This window comes from Calypte anna, chromosome 15, assembly GCF_003957555.1.
Source record: "Calypte anna isolate BGI_N300 chromosome 15, bCalAnn1_v1.p, whole genome shotgun sequence".
In the NCBI taxonomy this organism is placed as follows: Eukaryota; Metazoa; Chordata; class Aves; order Apodiformes; family Trochilidae; genus Calypte; species Calypte anna.
Window position 1 is genome coordinate 1314528 of NC_044261.1, and position 20898 is coordinate 1335425.

The 20898-nt window shown below is 47.6% G+C and overlaps 3 protein-coding genes across 8 annotated transcripts; 1 reads left to right on the top strand and 2 right to left on the bottom strand.

The window, feature by feature from the left end:
- Nucleotides 1–313: 313 nt before the first annotated feature.
- UNG (uracil DNA glycosylase) lies at nt 314–4302 on the bottom strand. 2 transcript variants are annotated; one of them, XM_030460903.1, is made up of 7 exons: nt 4172–4302; nt 3442–3642; nt 3254–3349; nt 2201–2298; nt 1694–1782; nt 1285–1463; nt 314–700 (listed from the first exon to the last, which is right to left on the bottom strand). In XM_030460903.1, the coding sequence occupies exons 1-7, from the start codon at nt 4259–4261 to the stop codon at nt 560–562; spliced, it is 894 nt and encodes a 297-aa protein (XP_030316763.1). In that variant the 5' UTR covers nt 4262–4302; the 3' UTR covers nt 314–559. The 2 variants fall into 2 exon arrangements, with proteins under 2 accessions (XP_030316763.1, XP_030316764.1); XM_030460904.1 differs by lacking the exon at nt 4172–4302 and adding an exon at nt 3644–3747 and having other exon boundaries at nt 3442–3586.
- Nucleotides 4303–4508: 206 nt separating this feature from the next.
- ALKBH2 (alkB homolog 2, alpha-ketoglutarate dependent dioxygenase) lies at nt 4509–6324 on the top strand. Of its 4 annotated transcripts, none has more exons than XM_008494551.2 (3): nt 4509–4716; nt 5250–5448; nt 5557–6324. In XM_008494551.2, exons 1-3 carry the CDS (start codon nt 4509–4511, stop codon nt 5864–5866), a joined length of 717 nt encoding a protein of 238 aa, XP_008492773.2. In that variant the 3' UTR covers nt 5867–6324. The 4 variants fall into 4 exon arrangements, with proteins under 4 accessions (XP_008492773.2, XP_030316771.1, XP_030316772.1 ...); XM_030460911.1 differs by having other exon boundaries at nt 5250–5305; nt 5557–5672; XM_030460912.1 differs by lacking the exon at nt 5557–6324 and having other exon boundaries at nt 5250–5276; nt 5366–5430.
- A 154-nt stretch (nt 6325–6478) lies between these two features.
- On the bottom strand, nt 6479–19235 carry USP30 (ubiquitin specific peptidase 30). 2 transcript variants are annotated; one of them, XM_030460891.1, is made up of 13 exons: nt 19162–19235; nt 18863–18972; nt 17826–18008; nt 16801–16907; nt 15858–15956; nt 15081–15120; nt 14732–14826; nt 14185–14244; nt 13049–13135; nt 12404–12484; nt 11264–11483; nt 10535–10643; nt 6479–9071 (listed from the first exon to the last, which is right to left on the bottom strand). In XM_030460891.1, exons 1-13 carry the CDS (start codon nt 19218–19220, stop codon nt 8807–8809), a joined length of 1515 nt encoding a protein of 504 aa, XP_030316751.1. In that variant the 5' UTR covers nt 19221–19235; the 3' UTR covers nt 6479–8806. The 2 variants fall into 2 exon arrangements, with proteins under 2 accessions (XP_030316751.1, XP_030316749.1); XM_030460889.1 differs by having other exon boundaries at nt 15081–15123.
- Between the last annotated feature and the right edge of the window lie 1663 nt (nt 19236–20898).

The window sequence follows — 20898 nt, forward strand, 5'->3', positions numbered from 1 at the left end:
CAGTCTGTCCCTCAGCTGCTGGGAGGGATTAGCCCTGAAGTTTGGGACACAGATACACCAAGTACACTTCCAGTAGTGTCCAGTACTTACAGTGCCAAGGGCTGTATTTCTGACAAATCTCAATTTACAGCAAAAAGTTAAAACCAACAGCATCTGTCTTTTCTCCCATGGCCCAAATATGAAATCTGAGTTTCTCCATCAGGAGGCAAAGGAGGTGCAGGTTTGTCTCAAAAGCTGAGCAGCTTCACCTGTAGGAATTAACATCCCTTTACAAGAGCCTGAAAATATATTCCTATTGCAACAAACAAACAAATTAATATAGAACTTTTTTTTTTCTTTACTTCAAGCTAGACTGAGACCTGTTCAAACACCAGTTGTCCATGTAACACTCCAATCTGCTTGTTACAAAAAGAGTTGAAAAAAAATAACCTCTCTGTAAAAGCCTGGTTGGTTATTCCTTGAGCAACCACCTGAAGAGTAGTTCCCAGGTCAGCAAAAGTCCTTCAGGAACAAAACCACCCCTGCAGCAGGGGCTGTTTCCAACCAGCCTCTGGCCAGCTCAGAGGGCTCGCCAGTCAATGGGTTTCTTGCCAGATTTCTTGAGCAATTCATTGGTCTTTGAGAAATGTCGACAGCCAAAAAACCCTCTGTTGACAGAGAGAGGGGAGGGATGGACAGTCTGCAGGACGTGGTGACGTTTCTGCCAAGCAAGAGGAAACTTGTTAAGATTCCCATCTCTCAGCTCCCTGCTCCTGTCCCTACAAGGCAGAGGGGCTTCCATCTCTGCACCTCCCCAACCACCAGCCTGACAACCCAAAGGGACCAGCCAGGAGCACCCAAAAGGGACCCAGCCAGGAGCACCCCAAAAGGGACCCAGCCAGGAGCACCCCAAAAGGGACCCAGCCAGGAGCACCCCAAAAGGGGACCCAGCCAGGAGCACCCAGACTTCTGTCCCACTGAAAGGGTTGAACTATGCACAGCAGCAGCAATACCCAGGTAATGGTTCAATTGCTGTAATCCTAACAGCAAGTTTTATACTTATTCATGAGCCTTTTCCTAGAAAAGGACAGATCTGCTCTCAGCTGGAGGCTTGTCCAACAACAGAAGGTCACATTTGCTCCACTTTGGTTGCTTAATTCTGGCAAAGGCCAAGGTGGAGCAGAAGGCTGACTGAGTTTTGACAGCAGAGTTGAAGCAGAAAAGCCCAAGCCTGCAAGGGAAATGCCCTCTAGAATCCACCCCACTGAAAAAACAGTGAAGGGGAAGAGCTGAGGAAACCTGTACCCTGTCAATGGAGCTGCCTTTCTTCTGGGCATAGGCTCCCCACAGCATGAAGACAACCCCATGCAAGTTCTTGTTCAGCCAGGACACCACCACATCTGTGAACTCCTCCCAGCCCCTCTCCTTGTGGGAGGTGGCCTGGTGGGCTCGCACCGTCAGGACAGCGTTGAGCAGCAGCACACCTAGCAGGGAGAGGAGGAAACAAAAACCAAGGCTGAGCTGCTTTTTCCTGCTTCCCCCGAGAGCTGAGAAATCCAGTTTTTGCTCTAAAGTACCTGACAGGCACTCACTATTGATTTTGTCTTTTATATGAGCTGTTTCTAACCAGGGGTTTATTTTCTACACAGTTTTTTGGGTTGCTTTTTTTTAATGAGCTACAGTGGACACATTACTAGAGTGTCTGTCAGCTCACCTTGCTTGGCCCAGCCAGTCAGATCACCATGACCAGGATGAGTGAAGTCCTCAATATCTGTAGATAGTTCTTTGTAAATATTTTCTAAACTGCAAATAAAAAAAAATAATGGTTTTTTTTTTTTTAATATGCACATGTTAGATAAGAGCAAACAGCACCACTCACCACTCTTACATTAGGCAAAATGGTCTTAATTTTCACCTTATAAATCATGATAATAAAGACAGTTGTAAAAACAGGGCAGCAAGGAAGTCCCCTGGTGTGTCTGGCTGGAAATCTAATAAGATCCCAGCATCACTGAAAAAATGTAAGTTTATCACCCACATGCTCTCCAAAATGCCACCAAAGTGCACAGAACTATCCACACTTTGCAGCAATGTTTTTTTCTAAGCAATCACATCTCAAGTGTCAGCAGTTCCAACACACTGACCTGGCTCCCAGCTGGGAGTAGCAGAACAACAACAGGTTGTAACCAAAAGGGATTTTGCAGACTGAGCTCTGTCTTACCTGGGGGGAGGTGGGACAGGCTTCTGGACACTGAAACAGAGCCCGTGAGCTTGATTAGGTCCATGATATGGATCTTGTCCCAAAATGACAACCTTCACCTGGAATTAAACCTTTGTTAGCTCTGAATTATAATGAGTATTATTACCAGAAGAGGTAAAAAATAAAGCAGCTTATAAATAAGCAAATACACAGACAGAAAACAAACCCAAAAACCAAACAGGAACTGAAGGGACATTACTGACATTTCCTGCTAAACAAGTGGAAGAACACCATCTCCCCCTAACGATAAGGATTAACATCACCACAGCTTTGCTGCTAAGATTATAGAGTGCAAAAGATTCTAAAAGAGCCACAATAAAACAGCTCCTGAGGGTACTAAGCAAATTTCCTCCCACTCTTGTTTTAGGGCAAAATTCTGTGCTATTTGTGGCAGATCTTAGTGGCAATGGGACTACCTCAGATGATATCTTTTTTTATTACAGATTGTCAGAGACTAATTAAATAACCAAGAGATACAAGATCCAAAAATCAAGCACTGCAATAAAGTCAGTAACACTGAAAACAAAAGCCAAAAGTCCAACTAGAAAGAAATTCTGCAGCCAGTGAGTACAATAAATGAATAAACTCAGGCTTCAGGAGCAGGGATGAAAGGGAAGGGAGGATTTACAAATTACACCAGAAAAAACAACAGCATCCCCACCACGTGGGACCAAACAAACATGAACAGAGGGGGTTGTGCACCCAGCCCTGGGCTCTCATCCCTTTCAGGGTCCCAGCAGCTGCAGCAATGTCCCCAGCCCCCTGTTATGAAGTCAGTGGGGTACAAGATAATACAAAGTAGTAAAGGAATAATAATAAAGTAAAACAGCCAAGTCCCCAGTCTGTTATGACAAGACCAGCACGATCTTTTTGCAGCCTAAAGCCCTGCTGCAAACAGTATTTTCTGATGCCTAGATACATCACATTTACATATATACAAAGTGAATGAATACAGCTATAAAACTATGCTTAGTTTTTGGTTTTTTTTTTTTCCTTGAAAGGAGCTCCACTCACATCCCTGATGTCACACATCTGCGTCCAGGTGAAGACTTGCTCGGGGGGGGGATAAACCGTGTAGCGCTTCCTCTCCTCCGCCACAAACTCCATCAGCTGAGGAGAGAGCGGGACAGGGGGCGGAGATCAGACCGGGGGTCAGCTCGGGGACCGGGGAGAGGGGTTAAGGCAGCCCCTACCCCGCTCACCTTCACGAAATAGGGTTTGGAGAACTCTCCCGCCAGCTGCCGCCGCCAGCTCTCCCCGAACCCGGGGGGCACGTTCCGCTCTGCCAACCGCTGCAACGCCGCCTCCTTGTTCTTGCGGATCCGCTCCAGCTGCTCGGAGCTGAGCGGCGAGGCCGCCCCCGCCCCATCCCCCGCCGCTTTCGCCTTCTTGGCGGCGCTGAGCTGGAAATGGCGAACAAAGGAGGGGATGCGGAGCGGGCAGGGATGGCGGCACAGGGACAGCCCCGGGACACGAACGGCGGCCATGACGCGGCCCCGCCCTGCGCACGCGGCGATTTCGCGGCAAACACAGAGGAAGCTCCGCTCCCATTGGCTGCCAGGACGGGCGGGACACGCCCACAAGCAGAAAGGAAACCCGCGCTTCCCATTGGCTGACGAAAAAGCGTACGCTCTTTCCTATTGGCTTGCCGTGGCTGGCGGAGAACTGCTCTGCCTAGCAACCGTGACGCGCCGCCGGCTCTCAGCGCCCATTGGGCGGCGGCGGAGCAACACCGCGATTAATAAATAATTAAAGGCGGACAGGAGCGCGGGATATTGGAAACGGCCGCGTGGAGGGGTCTCTGCCCCCCCCAACAACAGACCCCCAGCTACAGACCCTGGGTCACAGACCCCCCGGCACCTCAGCCCCCGGCACCTCGACCCCCTTCAGCGCCGCCGCCAGCCCCCCGGTCCCCTCTCCCCCTTTCGTTACCTCAGCATCGCCTCCGCACTCCGGGGAGCGGCCGCGCTTCTTGGCGGGCACGGGGCTGAAGAAGGAGTGCAGCGTCTTCTGCCCGATCATGGCTGCGGAGCGCTGCGGGGCTGGAGCGGCAGAGCGGGGGCGGGGGCTGCGCTGCGGGGATTTGGCGCCAAGAGCGAGCGGGGCGGGGCTGCAGGATTTGGCGCCAAGAGCGAGCGGGGCGGGGTTGCGGGACCCTCCTATGCGCAGGCGCAGTCGCCTCCTTCCCCGCAGGGTGTTGGGTCGGAACCTCCCGCTCTGCTCCCTCAGGGGGTCCCTGCGGTTCCCTCCGAATCCCGCCGCGGCTCTGATGGAGCGGTACGTGGTTAAACGCCCCGCCGGGGATGCGGGAGGCGGCGGGGGCAAGAGGCCGCGGGCGGCGGAGCCCGTGTCTGGGAAGCCCCCCTGGCAGGAGATCCGGGCCCCGGGTCTGGACTGTGACTACCGAATGCTCTTCGGCAAGGCTGAGGCTGACGAGATTTTCCGGCAGCTGGAGGAGCAGGTGGAATATTTCGAAGGTAACGGCCCGGTTGCCACGCACATCCCGTTCCCCTGCCCCCTGAAGGTTCTGCCGGACCGGGCCGGGTCCCGGGAGGGTTCGGGTGGCCCGGGTGGAGCTGGCAGGCGGGCAGAGGCTGGGGTTTGCCCTGCAGAACGAGATGCAGGCATAGGGCTGATCCTGCGTGTGCCAAGGGATTTAATTCAGGTTTCAGGAGGAGAGCTGGGCTGGACCTGGGCTGGTCCTGGGCTGGGGAGAGGAGATTTGTTGTAGATGTGACCTTCCGGGTCATGTTGGGTCAGTGACATCTTGGTGTTCATCCCACTCCCACATTCAAGGGGGATAAGTGGATCAGTGGCAACCTTGAGCATCAAGTACTTTGTGGGGACAGAAACACAGGAGGAGGGTGACAGCTCTTGGGGTGTCATAAACATCATTCCTGTTGTCCCACTGGGGGTTCACAGAAGCTCCAGATAAAGGAGAATGGTGAACCTGTGAGGTGCAGGGGTAATATAGAGTTGGATTTGATCTCCTCATTTCTTCTTGTAACAGGTGAGATGACAAAATTGCATGTGTTTGGGAAGTGGCATGACATTCCAAGGAAGCAGGTAACCTATGGAGACCCTGAGTTAACCTACACTTACTCAGGTGTTACCTTCTCTCCTAAACCATGGATCCCAGTCCTCACCCGCATCAGAGACCGTGTTGCTTTGGAGACAGGACACACTTTTAATTTTGTTCTTATTAACAGGTATGTCTTAAAATTCAGTTGCACCACCCGTGCAACACTGTGGGCACATCAGGGGGGAGTTTGACTGCATGGGTGGACAAACTGAGCTAAAATCTCTGCTCACTACAGATACAAAGATGGTGAGGACCACATTGGTGAACACCGGGATGATGAGAGGGAGCTGGTGCCACGCAGCCCCATTGCCTCCGTGTCCTTTGGAGCTTCCAGGGACTTTGTTTTCAGGCACTGTGATTCCAGAGGGAAAAATGCCACGTGCCACATGAAGCCCATCAAACTGCAGCTGGCCCACGGGAGCCTGCTGCTGATGAAGTACCCCACCAATGTGTACTGGTACCACAGCCTGCCCACCCGCAGGAGAGTGCTTGCCCCAAGGATCAACCTCACCTTCCGAAAAGTCATGGCCACAGCCAAGAAGTGAAGGGTTCAGCAAGCAAGCACCTGGGCTTTTGGCTCTGAAAACAGCAGTTTTCCTCCCCAACATAACTCTGCATTTTTTAACTTGCTGTCCCTGGTGATCCAAGGTACCAGATGTGCAACTTAAACCAGGAGAGGAGGCAGTGTGCTTGGTAACCTGATAACAAAGACTGCAGCCACTGACTTTAAATGCCCGGAGTCTCCATGAAACGTTGCTGTGGTGCCACTGATTGGTACTAATCATGAGTAAAACCCTTGTACTGCTCAGGAGGAAGACATCACCACACATGAACAGCTCCTTTGTTAAATAAGTTTGTTCCTTTATTGCTACTGTACAGTTACAAAAATACCTGAAGTGAAAACACAACTTCAAACAGCAGTGCAGTGGTTTGACTACATTATCATACGTTTTAAATAACACACAAAATAAGACAAGAATAATCCAAACACAGAGGTGTCATCTTGGAGGTTATCTGATGGTTTTTAGCCTTTTACATTTTATTAACATTTTCTGCACCATGGAAGCTTGTGAGTACCAAGTCAGAGCATCTGATGAGCCTCGTGCCTGCACAGAGCCCAGTGACTGCAACAGGTGAGGGCTGGGGGGCAAAGGGTCTTGCTCACAGGAAGCTGGGAGTACCTAGCACAGCTCAGGACCAGGACTGAGGTGCTGATACTTCCTTCCTCACACCAATAGCTAAGCCAGGACTGTCTACTCCTTCCTCACAGGGAAAGCTAGAACAAACACTGACTGCTCAACCTTTGTAGCCCTCGAGGAAGCTTTCAGAGTAAACCTGCAGAAACTGAGCAGACTGTGAGTGTCATACAGCACCTCTGCTTTCATTCTGATCAGACTCACCCCTGCTGGGAAGCAGCTCTGTGCCAAAGGAAAAGAAAACCAGTTGAACCTTGGGGTAGGTAGCTTTATGTCTCTGTTAGAAGCTGATAAGTTAAAGACTTTGTCTGTCGTGTGCATATGTTCTGACCCACCTCCAGCATCACTGCTTTCTAAACAAAGTGACCTGTTCAGATGAACTTCCCAAAAATTCAGAGGTAAAACCTCTAAACAGACCCCACTGAGAATAAATATTGCAGAATACACACTGCTGGCAGTGAAAATGATTTGAAGTTTTGATGTACAAATGGCAGACCTGCTGGAGTGAGATGTTTTACACAGTACTTTTCCTTAGGTGATGCCCAGCACTGCTTTACAGAGCTCCTGCTGCCCAGAAGGGAGGGTTTTCTCCTCTTAGCTGCTGCAAATCTGCCAGTTCAATGGCCAGGGCATTTTTGGCTTTTTGCATCATCCTAGGTTTCTTTTTTTTTTCTTGTTTCTCCATAAAACAGAAAGGTTAAAACCATGCTAGACCTAGCACAAATAGGGAGGTTTCTCAGGAACTAGTGTGTTGCTGGGCTTATAAAAACTATTTGATGTATTATGAGCATTAATTGGAGCAGGAATTGTGATCCATGCCCTGGAATGATGAGTTTTTCACATACATCCATTACCACTCCTGTTTTGGCTGGTTTTGAGCTTCCCATTAAGAAGCTCTGAATGTCTATGAGGTCTGTGCAGCAATATGAATATATGAGGTACAAAGTTGCCCTAAAAAAATATTATTAAGACAGTTGTTAACATTTGCAAGCTTAGTTGCTGTTCTACTCTGCAAGAGCTTGGCTGATGAATTAGCCTTTATTTTCCTTCAAGCTTACAAGGGTAGAAAAAAGCTAAAACCAGCCTAGATAATGAATTCTTGGTAACTTAAAAGCAGTCAAAAGGGATAATTTTTGCTGCTTCTTCCTCCCTTTGTTTGGGATTATTTTTTTTTTAACACATCAAACAATCCAGTGCCTCAAAGTGCACCTGACTTCTGTGTCCATAGTGCAGTGACAGAGTGACAGACTCTCAGCCCTGTCTGCTCTATCTTAACAAAGATGTTTGTGTTGCTGGACTCACAATCACAACCTGTCCCAGCTCAAAAGCCTGACTGCAAGGCAGATGGCAAGGATCTGAGTGAGAAATGGCAGTTTTCAGCATTAAAAACTGGAGGGGCAGCTCCAGAACCCCAACAACAGTAGCCTTGAAATCACAGCATTAAAAGCTGTAGTCAATACTACAAGCAACCACATGAAACAGTCAGTAGTGACAAAGGAAATTACAATTGCTAGCAAATGCTCCTGTCTTTTCATTCCAGAGCAATAAATCAGGGTCTCAGCTCTTCATAGGTAAAAGAATTTATCCCTTCTCCCAGAAAAAAAAAGGAGACTGCACTTTGAATCAGAAGTAAAGAGCTGAAATATTAGGAGGATGAGGTGAAGAGGGGAGTAGTTTTTTGGATGATGCATGTTCTGCAGAGCTGCCTGGCTGTGCTGATGAGCTGGGCTGGCAGGAGGAAGCTGATTCCATGAGCAGCTCATCCCATCATCTGGAGGCATTGCTGAGAACACAGCTGACATGCAGCAGACTCAGATAATGGTCGTGTTGCTCTTCAGATAAGCTCAAGGCACTTTGTTTCTTCAATCCTTGCCTTTGATAACAGCAGCTTCCCACCAGCCCTTCCTGGGGCTCCCCTCTTCAGTGAAAGGTGTGGGATTCAGCATCTCCCTTTGGAGATGCACCTCTGTGCCAGCAGATGGAGTGCAGCCTGGGGAAGAGGCCCTGTCTGGAACGGCTGTTTCAGAGCTGTCACCTTGTCAGAAGTGCTGCCCAAGAGGAGAAATGCTTCTCTAACACAGACAAGACTTGGGGCTGCACAGCCTTAGCAGACCAACTTTGGGTCATGTAATTTTGGTAGGAAAACCCAGCTCCCAGCAGGAGCCAGCCATTGCCAGGGAGGGAGGGAGGAAATTAAAGGGCCTGCGGTGGGTTATTTTGCATAACAGAGAGGAGGTGAGAGTCCATCTCATAGCAGGGATTCCCTGCAAAGTCCTGCTCCTCTCTTCATCACTCCTCAGCCCTCCCCCCCGAGCTCTGGTGCTGCACCCGGGACTGGACGCGTTCGTAAAACAGCAGATAAGCGCTGGAGGAGAGGACTTCCTGCAGGCTGGCTCTGCGGACTGTGTCATCCGAAACCCAGAGCCACTGGCTGCTCACCGGGAGGGGGCTCTTGGGAGAGGCAGGGGACCGGCGGTAAGTGACGAAGTGACCCGAGTGCATGTCACCGTGATGGACCACCACTGCCATCAGGCGGTAAAGGTACACGGGGGAGCTGGAGGAGAGGGACAAGGGGGTCAGCACACACATACAGCACCCCCTGCCTGCTCTTTGAGCTGAAATTTCCCTTTTAGAGCAGGAGACACCCTGCCTTGCAGCTATCATAGAATGGGCTGGGTTGGAAGGGACCTCAGAGATCATCAAGTCCAACCCTTGATCCACTCCCCCCGTGGTTCCCAGCCCATGGCACTCAGTGCCACATCCAGGCTCTTTGGAAAGATCTCCAGACACGGAGAATCCACTACTTCCCTGGGCAGCCCATTCCAATGCCTGATCACCCTCTCCAGAAAGAAATTCTTTCTCATCTCCAACCTAAACCTCCCCTGGCACAACTTGAGACCCTGCCCTCTTGTCTTGCTGAGAGTTGCCTGGGAAAAGAGCCCAACCCCCCCCCTGGCTCCAACCTCCTTTCAGGGAGTTGCAGAGAGTGATGAGGTCTCCCCTGAGCCTCCTCTTCTCCAGCCTCAACACCCCCAGCTCCCTCAGCCTCTCCTGTGAGTGATCCCTTCACCAGCCCAGTTGTCTCCTTTGGACCCGCTCCAGGACCTCAATCTCCTTCCTAAACTGAGGGGCCCAGTATGTTTCTGGATGCCAAGGCTTCACTGCAGTGCTAGCTTGTTCTACTATCAAGAAAATCAAACTGTTTATTTCAAAAGTTTATCCTGCAGGGGGGCTGTGCAGCAGAACCTGGCTGAATCCTGCAGCAGCATTTCCCATCAACCCCACTGATGTGCCACGATGCAGTTCTTAAAGCACAGCAAAGCTAGCCTAGAAGAATGTGCTTTTACCTAAAAAAGAGGCAAGAATGCAGAGGTAACCCAGAGATAACCCTGGATACACTTTCCAGGACTGTTTTCCTAACAAGCATTTAGCACAAAATGTTTCCAGGCTTCTCATTTCACACAGTGAGTGTGGGAATTGTCTTGCCCCTGGGGAAAACATGCAACTGGAGATAGAAGAAGTGGTGTAGAAATAACAGAATTGGTCACTGGCCTGAAAACAAGGGAATGTTCTCACAGGGCAAGAAAACAGATTATCAGGAGAAAAGCAGCAAGGCTGATTTACTGAGCAGAGTCATGGCAGCAGCAACTTGAGTTTGTTAAAGAAAATGGAAAAAAATCTATGAGATGTATGCATTTCTTGCAAAGCTTTTAAAATCAGGATAAGGAAATGAAAAGGAGCAGAAGAAAGCATCAAGAATAAGATCATGACTACTCAGGATGATTTACTGCCCCACAGAACAAAGAAAGGAGATTTTGAGTTCTGCTTGTAATCTACTCTCTTTTCTAGAAGAGAAATGGAGCCAAACACAACACTGAAGTCATCCAAGAGCACAGCAAAACAATTCTGCAGAGGACCTAGATGTTAAGACTATGCAGCCTGATCATAAAGACAGGATAAAAGAAGACTAAATTTAAAGAGACAAAGTACAAGATAGGGCACAAATCCCCAACTTACCTGCACTCAGGGAATGGAGCAAGTGGGAAAGTTCCTGAGGGCATTAAAAATGAAGAGGAGCAGGCACCATTCCTAAAGAGTGGTTTGGGACCAGACAGCTGCTCTGCATCTGCAAGAGAAAGCAGATATTCAGTAAGTTAACTGAAAAGCTACTGGTAGTATTGTTAATAACACTCCTTCTATCCCTGCCCTGCCTTTCATCACAGAATATGAAAGGATTTTACTTATTTTAACTCATTACACCTCACAGTCCCTTAAGAGATGCAGAGGAGCATCATCTCACCCCCAAACACAGCAGTCATTGTTTCTACATGACAGAAATATGAAAATGACCACAAAATCCCAACTCAGCACTGAGCTGCCCAAGTGACAGGACTACAGTGAGACTTGGGTTGTTTCTGAAGACATCACCATCCCCAGCATTCTTTCTCTGCTTGTCCTGAAGCCTCAGGAGAGATCACTAACAAGATAATCCCTCAAATTCAACATTCTTTCATCCTCTGGACAAGAAACATGAGACTTATGTGCTATCTGGGATTTTTCTTTGCTTGTTTGTAAGTTTTTTTAGTAGGATCAACTCCAATTCTCAAAACTGAACTGTAAACTTGGAGCAGGATCTCCTGCTGCTTGCTGAGAGACCCAAATAAAGATCCTGCTCTTCTGTCTGTTCTGCAGCTTTTATCACTGAAACACAGAAATACACAACAGATTGCTTCTCAAAATAAATACCTGAAGGTTTTACTGCTCTCCCATCCTTTGTTCCAGGTGTTGCCTCTTCAGAGGTTTTCTGATTCAGCTCCTTCTGGCTTGATTTATGGACAGGGATGTGATATTTGTAGATGTCCATGATGAGGAACTCATTGAACTGGACGTGTTCTTGTCGTTTCAGGGGAGTGCCTTGGTTTGACCAGCTCAGCCTTTGCAGATGGATGCACAAACACTGAGGGAGCTTCAGCAATATTCCATAGGAAAAAAGAGCCAAAAAACATTTTACAGGAAGAGAAGCAGCTGTCCAAGTGAAAAGCACACTGACCAAACTGGTAAGTCTAGGGAAATCCATCACTGAACTGCCTCCAAGCTCACTGGCAATAGCATCCCCAAGATACCTCTCAATTCTCTTGCCATTTCTGCTCGTGCAGAAGGATTGATAATGGGCATTATTTTCTCCCAAATGGAAGAAAGAAAAAAATCTATAAAAATACATCCATGTTCCTAAAAAGCCCACCAGTCAGTGCCAGGGAGCTTGTTGATCTGTGAGGTAGAAATGAGGATTGGAACTTGTTGCAGTGAGTTATGGCAAGATACTGGCTAATACTTGTTAAGGAATGGCTTTGCACAGTGAGAGTACTATGGGGGAAAAAAAGATGAAGGAGTTATAAATATCTGACATCCAGAGTCATGCCAGGATTAACTTCTGTCAATAAGTACACGTGATTATTAACAGCACCTGAGGCTCTTAATTACAGACCAGAGGACCCTGTTGTCCTCTGCATTATCTGGTTGTTACATACTATTATATGATGCATTGCATCAGATATATAATTATATGATGTTTAGCAGCATATTCAACTTGTTTAAACCAGATGTGTTTACAACATCTGAATTTCTTTGAAACATGCAACTGCTAAAGGTCCTACAAACACTGTACACAAAAATCACTTAACTTACCAAGGAAGTTAAGAAGAATTAATGCAAGACACATGAACTGCCACTGAGCCAAGCTCACACTGAAGTGTTTTGCTGACTAACAGTAGAATACTCATGTTCTTAAAGCTAGAGAATCTGAGGTTTTGCTGAATTGAGGCCTTAATACCTACAAATATGTCACAATTTAAAAAAAACCAGCTTTGGAGTGTTAGCTTCTCTCACCTTTCCCAACTTTAATTGCTTAACAAATGTTGTTCTCTGGTTTTCTATGCTCTGTCCATTCAGAGTCCCTTCTGCCTGGATCTGAAATCAAAAGGAAACAATTAAGAGCCATTTGATGAGCTGCTGGGTCAGACTGCACCCAACAGAGCAGCTCTGCACACTGCAGACAAGAACTATTTGCAGTGCATTAATTACATTTACAGTTTTCTAGGAACTTGAATTTGGCCTGTGCTGATGGATCAGAATCATAAATCAAAATCAAGCAGAAATGAGCAAAATCAAGCATTTTCAGGCCCAGGTTGATGTGTGGCTCTCTGCCACCTCTCTTGGGTTTCAGACAAGCCACTTTGGCTCTGTGCTACCAACTAATTACAGGCAATTGTCCAATCCCAGAGCAAAAGAATTATCCCAAGTATCTTAATACCTGGTTATTAGAGAATAAAATATTTGTCAATTTTGTAATCTTAGTAAGAAATAAAGCTTAAAAATATTCAGTGAGATAAGAGCTCCATTTTAAATACAAGAAATCCCAAGTGGGCCAGAGGCTTTCCTGAAGTCACATAGAAAGGAGTGGAAAAGTGTAGCCATAACCTGTCAGCAGGTTTAAAACTGAGCTGGAAGGCTCTATAAATAAAAATGACATACTTTAGTGCAGTTGTCACACACCACATCCTTCACAGATTCAGAGGAGATGAAATGATGGAGGCAGTGATCCAGTGTCATAGGACGACCCTTAGAACAACAAAAAAATAATTATTATTTGCAGCAATTTTAAGGTCCACACCACTTAACTTTGTGAAAGGATTCTTTCATTATTTCTTCCACAGAAACTAGAGAATTGCAAACTTATTTCTTGAGGAAACTGGCTAGATGGCTTTGAGCACAGAACTTTAAGTAACTGTGAGGATTTTTCCTCAGCCTGGAGTAAAGATGGGGAACACTGCAGCCTCTGGCTGCAACACTAGCTCTGATTCCCTGTGCAACTCCTTTAGTGGGGCTTTAAACTACAGATTCCTGGCCCTGTTACTGTTTTCCTCTAAAGTTCCAGCACTTTTTGCACTCTGACCCTTTCTGTAGGGAAATACAGCATTTAATTGAATTTAGGCATTCCTTCCTTGTGGACTGCCAGGCATGATGGGCATACTCTATGATGGGCATACTCTTCATTGATGGTATAAAATAAAACATCAAGAGCAAAAGATAATCTCCAAATCCCACTCCTAGCTTTCCAGGAGTGTATTCCATAGGTATGAGTCAGAGCTTCTGTGAATCCAAGCAGTTCCTACTTGTCTGGAAAGACAACTGGCCAGCAGACATGAAGGAACAACCCATTATAGTTAAAAAAATACCCTGCCCATTTTGTCCCCCAAAAGCTGCAGTGTTTTGTCATTCAGAGAGCCAAAAAGAACTGGAAACAACTTCCAGTTGATCCAAAAGCTTGAGCTGGGTAACTCGTGTGCTGTCACCACAGGGACAGAGCACCCAAAGGTCACCTTCCAAGACTGCCAGAAAGAGCCCTTGGGATATGATCTGGTCTGTTCAAATTACACACAAAGGACTAAATACTCCACCAGGAGACACAGAAAAACCTAGTGGTGTCAAACAAAGTCCTGTTTGTTTCACTAGCTGCTCGTTTGTAGCAATACCTGAGTGACAAGGTGCTGTATTAGCACAACAAGATTATTTATATCAATTGCAGCTACAGCACCTTGGGCTGCAGAATCTTAGAATCCACTAGTGAAATAAAGCTGTGGGAGCAGGAAGAAGGGAGGGATACATACCCACACAGCTGCTGGAATGCTCAGGGAGAGACTGTCAAAGGTATCATACCTCACAGGACTCTGCAAGAAAATATTCCACATTCTTAGTGAGCTAAAACTTAAGACAGTGCAAAAAAACCCAACCCCAGATGAACATTTGGCCTCTGCTGTCCTCAGTTACCTGGTGGGAAGGTCAGACCCACCTGCTTTCCCAGGGTACAACAAGTGCTGCTTCACTGCTTCTGTTCACTTCAGATTTGGTGGCAAGGTTTTGATAAGGTATGAAATGGACTCTTTAGGGTTTGGTCTACAAATGAGATTTACTTTCTGTATTTTTTTCTTCCTCCAGGCTATCTCCACCTCCTCCCTCTGGATAATTGGGCTGCCACTTCATTTGGCTTTGATTGTGCAGCTTCAGTGAGCAGCTCCTCCTGCACCACTGCCCATGTGAGTGGATTCTCAGTATGTGAGAGGTGTGGTGCTGGATGTTCACTGTTCTCTCTGATAAGCTGTTAGCCCCACAGAGTGGGTCAGTGAGACACATGCTGCAGGACACACACTGTCATACCTGGTGTTCACAGTGTTTGCAAACCATGTTGCTGGTCAGCCTGCCATGAAAGGGGTGCTGAGCTTTCCAGTGACTTGACACAGGGGGAAGAGACCCTGAAACACAAGGGAATTGTCCTGTTATTTTCAATACCTCTGTGTTCACCACTAAAATTCCACATCTGTGGCCCACGGTAACAAAAGTAACTGCTCTCAAACATGTTCTGTCCCACTGACAGCTATTTTGGTTGCTTGGGTTTTGTTTTTTACAGCTATATTTTGATCAAACACTGACAAAGATTAATTAATATTATCCCCATAAGAAACAAAGCAACTCCATTACAAATATTTCAGAATTGAAAATGTCATACCTCTTGTTCTGCAGATTATTTGCTTTTGCTTTATTTCTGGCTGCTACAGAGGAAGATAAAAGATTTCATTAACCCTACCTCTGAAAGCATTAAATATGTTGCTGTTTCATCCTTAACATGCTTTTCTGACAACAGAACAATTGTGGGGGGTTTCCTGTCTCTTTATATTTGAGGAAGGCAAAAAATCCTAATACACAGCAGATTGATCATTGACAAAAACAACACTGCTAATAAAGTGAATAATTCATCTGATAATTCTCTGCCTCAGAGCATTAAAACAAAAGCATAACAGGTTTTATAAACGTTTTGTGTACATTTTAGACAAAAAGAGGAACTTTCCATGTGCATCAAGTTTGCCACTAAACTGGGGGATAAGAGAAACTTCACCTCCAAATGGATGACTCCATAAATGTCCATTTTGGAGCTTTCTATCCTTACAGATAAGAATAACTGCTTGGATGGACTCCTGTTCCACCTAAGCATTCAGTCCTGGTATTTCAATCCTGATCTCCCATGGATTTAGGAATGCAGAAGCCCTCATGAAAGTGGGAGCACTGAATTCAAACACCTTTGCTTACAGAACAGGAGTTTTGATTCTTTGGATTCCCTGGGCTATGGATTCACTTGTCGGGAAATACCAAGACACTGAAGAACAGCTTTGTAAAAACAACTAAAATGTCTTCCATTTCTAAACAGCCACTTGATACTGGACACACTTAGGAGCCTAGGCAGAGCAGGAGGCTTCTGGTAATGAAATGAGAGTGGTAAAGGAGTCACCTCCAGGGAATGGACATCAAACAAATGTGTCACCCGGGGCTGGCGATCCCGCTCGTCTTCTAAGGAGGAGGTAAGGACATGGAAGAGTTCATGGGCATCCTGTTAAACAGAGGCATCAGGTTTAGGGGAAGCAAAACCAAAAGATGTCAAGATGTATTCCAGGAATATACTATGACTCCATCACATATTATATATATGTATTTATCACCAAAAAAAATGACTGCTGAGAGCCCACCACCTTATGTCTCGACAGTGATCACTTGTGCATCCACTGCAGTCTTGCCAAGAAGCTTTTTCTGTAAAGCTGAACTTCCTAACAGCACACATTATTCAAATATTCTGGGCCATATAAACTCAAGAGACTGCAATACTTGGAGAAAAAAAAAACAAAAAAGAAAGAAAAAAGAATGCACAAATGCCTGCTGTCCTTGACTTCAAAAGAAAGTGCAGCTGAAACCCCTGCTGTTTGCTTTGGCTCTGAAGTATAAATGATATTTAAGAGTGAGGTCAGCCAGCTGCACTTAAATAAGGGCTGAGAATACTGAAATTACAAGAATTTAGCCATTTAGCCATCTTGTATGTTCCATGTAACTAAATCTGGGAATCCTGGTGGAGTCCATCCCTCCAAGCAGCGTGGCACATCAGCACAGACCCATCAGCTGTAACACCCTAAGGGCTGTGCCCCTTTCTTTGATTACTGCTGGCTCCACTGCACCAAATCTGAAGGGACTTAAGTATGGGGAAGCAGCCAGGGTTTCCATAACAAATTCCCCAGAAACCTCCAAACATTATTAACCAATCAATCAATCAATCAATCACATGGTGCTTTTCCCTTTTTTAAGCAAAACTTTTTTACTATGGCAAAGCTTAAGATTTTAGTACAGGGCTTTTAGTACCACAGCTGCAGTTTTGTGTCCCTGAGAGGTGCAGATTCCACAATCACCTGCTCTTCAAATGAGGAGATCTGCCACCTGTACATCCGTAGGACTTCTAGCAGGCAGCTTGCATCCAGGACATCATCATCCTCTGCAGCCTCTTGACAGGATAAAGCTGGAAACATTGCATTTAGAGATGTTAGCAGGAGTTGGGTATGTTTATTTTAGGCTGTTTGTTACTTAAACATCATGCCATGGATTACAGCAGAGTTATTCTGAAGGCAGGAAGACAATGGCAATCAGAGATTAATTAATTACCATTCTCTTCTGACTCAGGCTGACTGAGTGCAAAGTGAAAGGTTTCTGAGTTGATACTGACAGAACAAGCACTGTCTGGAAAGACAGTTGTTTTACTGGTGAATTGGGTAAAAACTGGTACTTTACATGCCACAGAGTCTCTGCCCCATGGTGTCACCTAACCAGACAGGTTGGACTGGGAGTGCTGAAATAGGATGTAACTGGCACAGAGATTTAGCACAGGGCAAGTGAAATGGGCAAGCAAAGAGGGCACAGAGGCTTCAGCATTTTCATCCAACCTCATACCAAATCTCTCATTTAAGAGCCCAAACAGCAAGCTTGGGAAAAAAATGCTTGTATTACTTGATAATGCACTCTCCTTCAGACAGAATTCTGAGTGCCCATTTCACTGTGATGAGATTTTCCCAATTACTGAGTTTTACTGAGTCCTTTTCCACACAGTTTTAACTCCCAATACTCAGTGCACCTGACACCTCATGGCAATGGGTCCCACAGCCACATTTTCAGACCCCTGCTGCCCCTGGCAAACCTCTGCAGAGCTGAGCACTCAGGGCTGGGGTGGCTGCTGCTCCATTGCCAGGTGAGGCAAATCCAATTTACAGCCCTTTGGGTCTCTGCTCCTCAGTGAGAGTTGTTGGAACTCGAGGTTAAAATTAGTGGAGGGAAATCAGACTATCACCCAAGCTTCTTTCCTTTAGAAAACGAGGCTGTAAATGATAAATTGATGTTAAAGAATTCCTGCTGAGTTTATCACAAGGTGGAAATGTTGAAGTACCTCTGAGGAGATGCAGCAAAGTGACTGAGAGGTACTGGTGCTCAGAGGGCTGGGGCTGCTCTGTCCTGTACTGGGCTGTAAATTCCTCCAGCCACTTGATGAAAGAGGGGCAGGAAGATAAACCTTGCAGCAGAGAGTTCATGAAACAAGTGTTCCCCAGGTTGAGAAGCCCAGGCACAAGCCCTGCAAACAGAAATATTAAGAGTTCACACCCTAAAGCCTGGGAAAACCTTAACTTTTCAGCAGCAAGTGTCGTGTTAAGGTATCAGATTATATCAGTTTATTCACCTCATGAAACTACAAGAGCCTGGGGTGGATTCAGGGTGGATTTAAAGGAGAAATTGTTCCCTGTGAGGGTGCTGAGCCCCTGGTTGTCCCCAGAAGCTGTGGCTGCCCCATCCCTGGCAGTGCTGAAGGTTGGATGGGAGGTGACACTGCCCAGGGGTGGCACTGCAGGAGCTTTAAGGTCCCTTCACACCCAAACCAGTCTGGGATTCCATGATTCTGGGATTCCAGGATGTACAACAGCAAATACCCAGTGTCACACAGCTGGTGGTCTCTGAGGTTTGCAGGGCTGTGAAAACTCTTTCAATTTAACTTAAAAAACCCACCAGTTTCTTACTTGGAAGGGACTGATCTGTATCCAGAGCACTAAGGTTCTGGATTATCCCTGAGCTGCTGTACAAACTGTACAATTCTTGGTTCCAGCACATCCAGCAGGAGCCCTCGGGATTCCTGCTGCTCCCAAGAGCTGTGTCCAGGGACCCTTTTCCCTTTTCCTCAGCTCAGGGTTATGAAAACCCCAGGATTAATAACAGGGATTAATGGGGTATGAAAACCCCAGGGTTAATAACAGGGATTAATGGGGTATTCCTGTACAACCCTGCTGATCGGGAGACTTGGGCTTCTCCCAGACAGAACACGGTCGCTCTGCAGTCTAAAAACGCAGAATAAAGAGGCAGAAAAGAGGGAAAAAAATAAATAAATAAGGAGGTTTATGTGCTCAGAGGTTTATGTGACCTCCCCTCCCTCCCTACCTCTCCTCCGCCGCTTCCTCTCGGTCATCGGCCCCCACAGCACGTACATCCCCGCTGCCACCGCCGCTGCCACCCCCCCGATAACACCCCAGTTCTTCATCACTTTATACCTGAAAGATAAAGGGGGGGGAAGGAGAAAAAACAGCGAAAAAAATAAACGAAATAAACCCGGTCCCTGAGGAGCCGCGGGGCTCCCAGCGGTGCTGGGGCAAGGCCCGTCCGGAGCCGCTGGCCTCGCCACGCCGCTCACCCGGTCCCGGTGTCCCTCCCGGCCCTTGTCCCGCTCTGTCCCGCCTCACCTGGCCGCCGAACCGACCCGCAGCACCCTCCGCACCGTCTCGGCCGCACCGCCCGGCATCGTCGCCACCCCGCCGGAACCAGCGCCCCGCGGGTATGCGGCGCGGCGGACGAGGAGGCGGGAGGCCGGAAGTGGGGCGCGGGGGAGCGGAGAGCGAACGGACCGGCCCTAGCAACGGGCGGTTGCTAAGGAGGGGGCAATGGCGGAGAAGCGGGCAAGGCCCGGGCAAAGCGGGTGGAACAGGCACCGATCCCCGCGCCGCTCAGTCCCCCGGCAGCCCCTGAGGGGATGGCGGCAGCGGGGGGAGATGGCTCGAAGCTGTGGGGAGGAGGTGGGAGGCGTAAATCCCACGAGGTCCGGTTGCAGCGGGGGAGGTTGAGGTGGGATCTTAGGACAGATTGCCGGGGGAGGTTGAGATAGGATTTTAGGACAGATTTCCTCACGGATAGGGCCTGGCACAGGCTGCCCAGGGCGTGGTGAAGTGACCGTCACTGGAGAGGTTTAAAAGCCATGAGGGCCACGGGTTAGTGGCAGTGCTGGGGGCACGGTTGGACTCGATGACTTTAAAGGTCTTTTCCCACAAAAAGATTTCTGTGAAACCCTCCAAACCCCACGGAGAGAAAAGAGCTTGCATTGCCCCAGAGCTCACCCCAGCCCTCAGGCTCCTCCATGCTCCTTGACCCCCCCTCTCTGCTTTTTGGGGGCTTTGCTCTGTTTTCTCTCCTCCTAATGCTGTCATTTTTGTCTTTGTTTGGTTTTAACCGCTGAACTTTGGGGAGAGGAGAGGAGAAGGATGAGAAGAAATAAAGTTGTCCTGAGAGCTGCAGCATCCATCTGCAGTTCTGCCTCACACACATGAAACCCAGGAGACTGCTGAGAGGCTCCATCCCATCCCTTCAGCTTACCAGCCCCTTATTTAGTGAAAAAATAATTTAACTGCTGTATTCTAAAAAGAAAATTGTTGCTTCTGTCCCTTATTTAGTGAAAAAAATAATTTAGCTGCTGTATTCTAACAGGAAAACTGTTGCTTTTGCAGTGAGCACACGAGCCAAAGCTTTGCTTGAAAAATGACAGTTTTTAATTGGGGAGAAGCAACCCAGAGTCACTGTGAGCTCATGTTTGGGGGAGAAATCCTGTCCTGGGACCCCCTGGGTCATTAACAACTCCTCTTGTCCTGACTTTATTCACAGGTTTTTACCCAGTGGAGCAGAGCAGGCTCCTTGGGTCCTCTGAAGCTGAGGTTGGTCCCAGTCCCTGCAATAACTCTGCTCTGCATTTGTCCTGCCTCTTGCAGCACCCACTGCTCCCTGGACTTTTACACCTTAATTCTTCTTCCTCCTCACTGCAGCAGGTGAGACTTGCCTTCACTGGACACAACTGTGTTGATCTGGGGCCATTTCTCTACTTTCTCACATGTGTTTTAGATTTTAACCTCACCAAATGCCCCTGAGTCATCCGTTTCCTCTTCATTTCCCCCCACAGGTTTTTCTCTGCCTGCCCAAACTGTCCCTTCCAGCTGAAGGAGAAGCCAACAGGCACAGATCTGCCAGGGTGACAGTTTATTTTCCAGGTAAGTAACCAAGATTCTTACAAACAGATTCTTACAAACAGCCCCCACCCTGCACCCACAGGGCACCCAGCAGGGACACCCTGCCAGCTCACCACACCTACTAACACCATTTTCTGTGGAGCCCCTCACCACAACCCACCAGTTCTGGGGCCGTGCACCCCCAGAGCC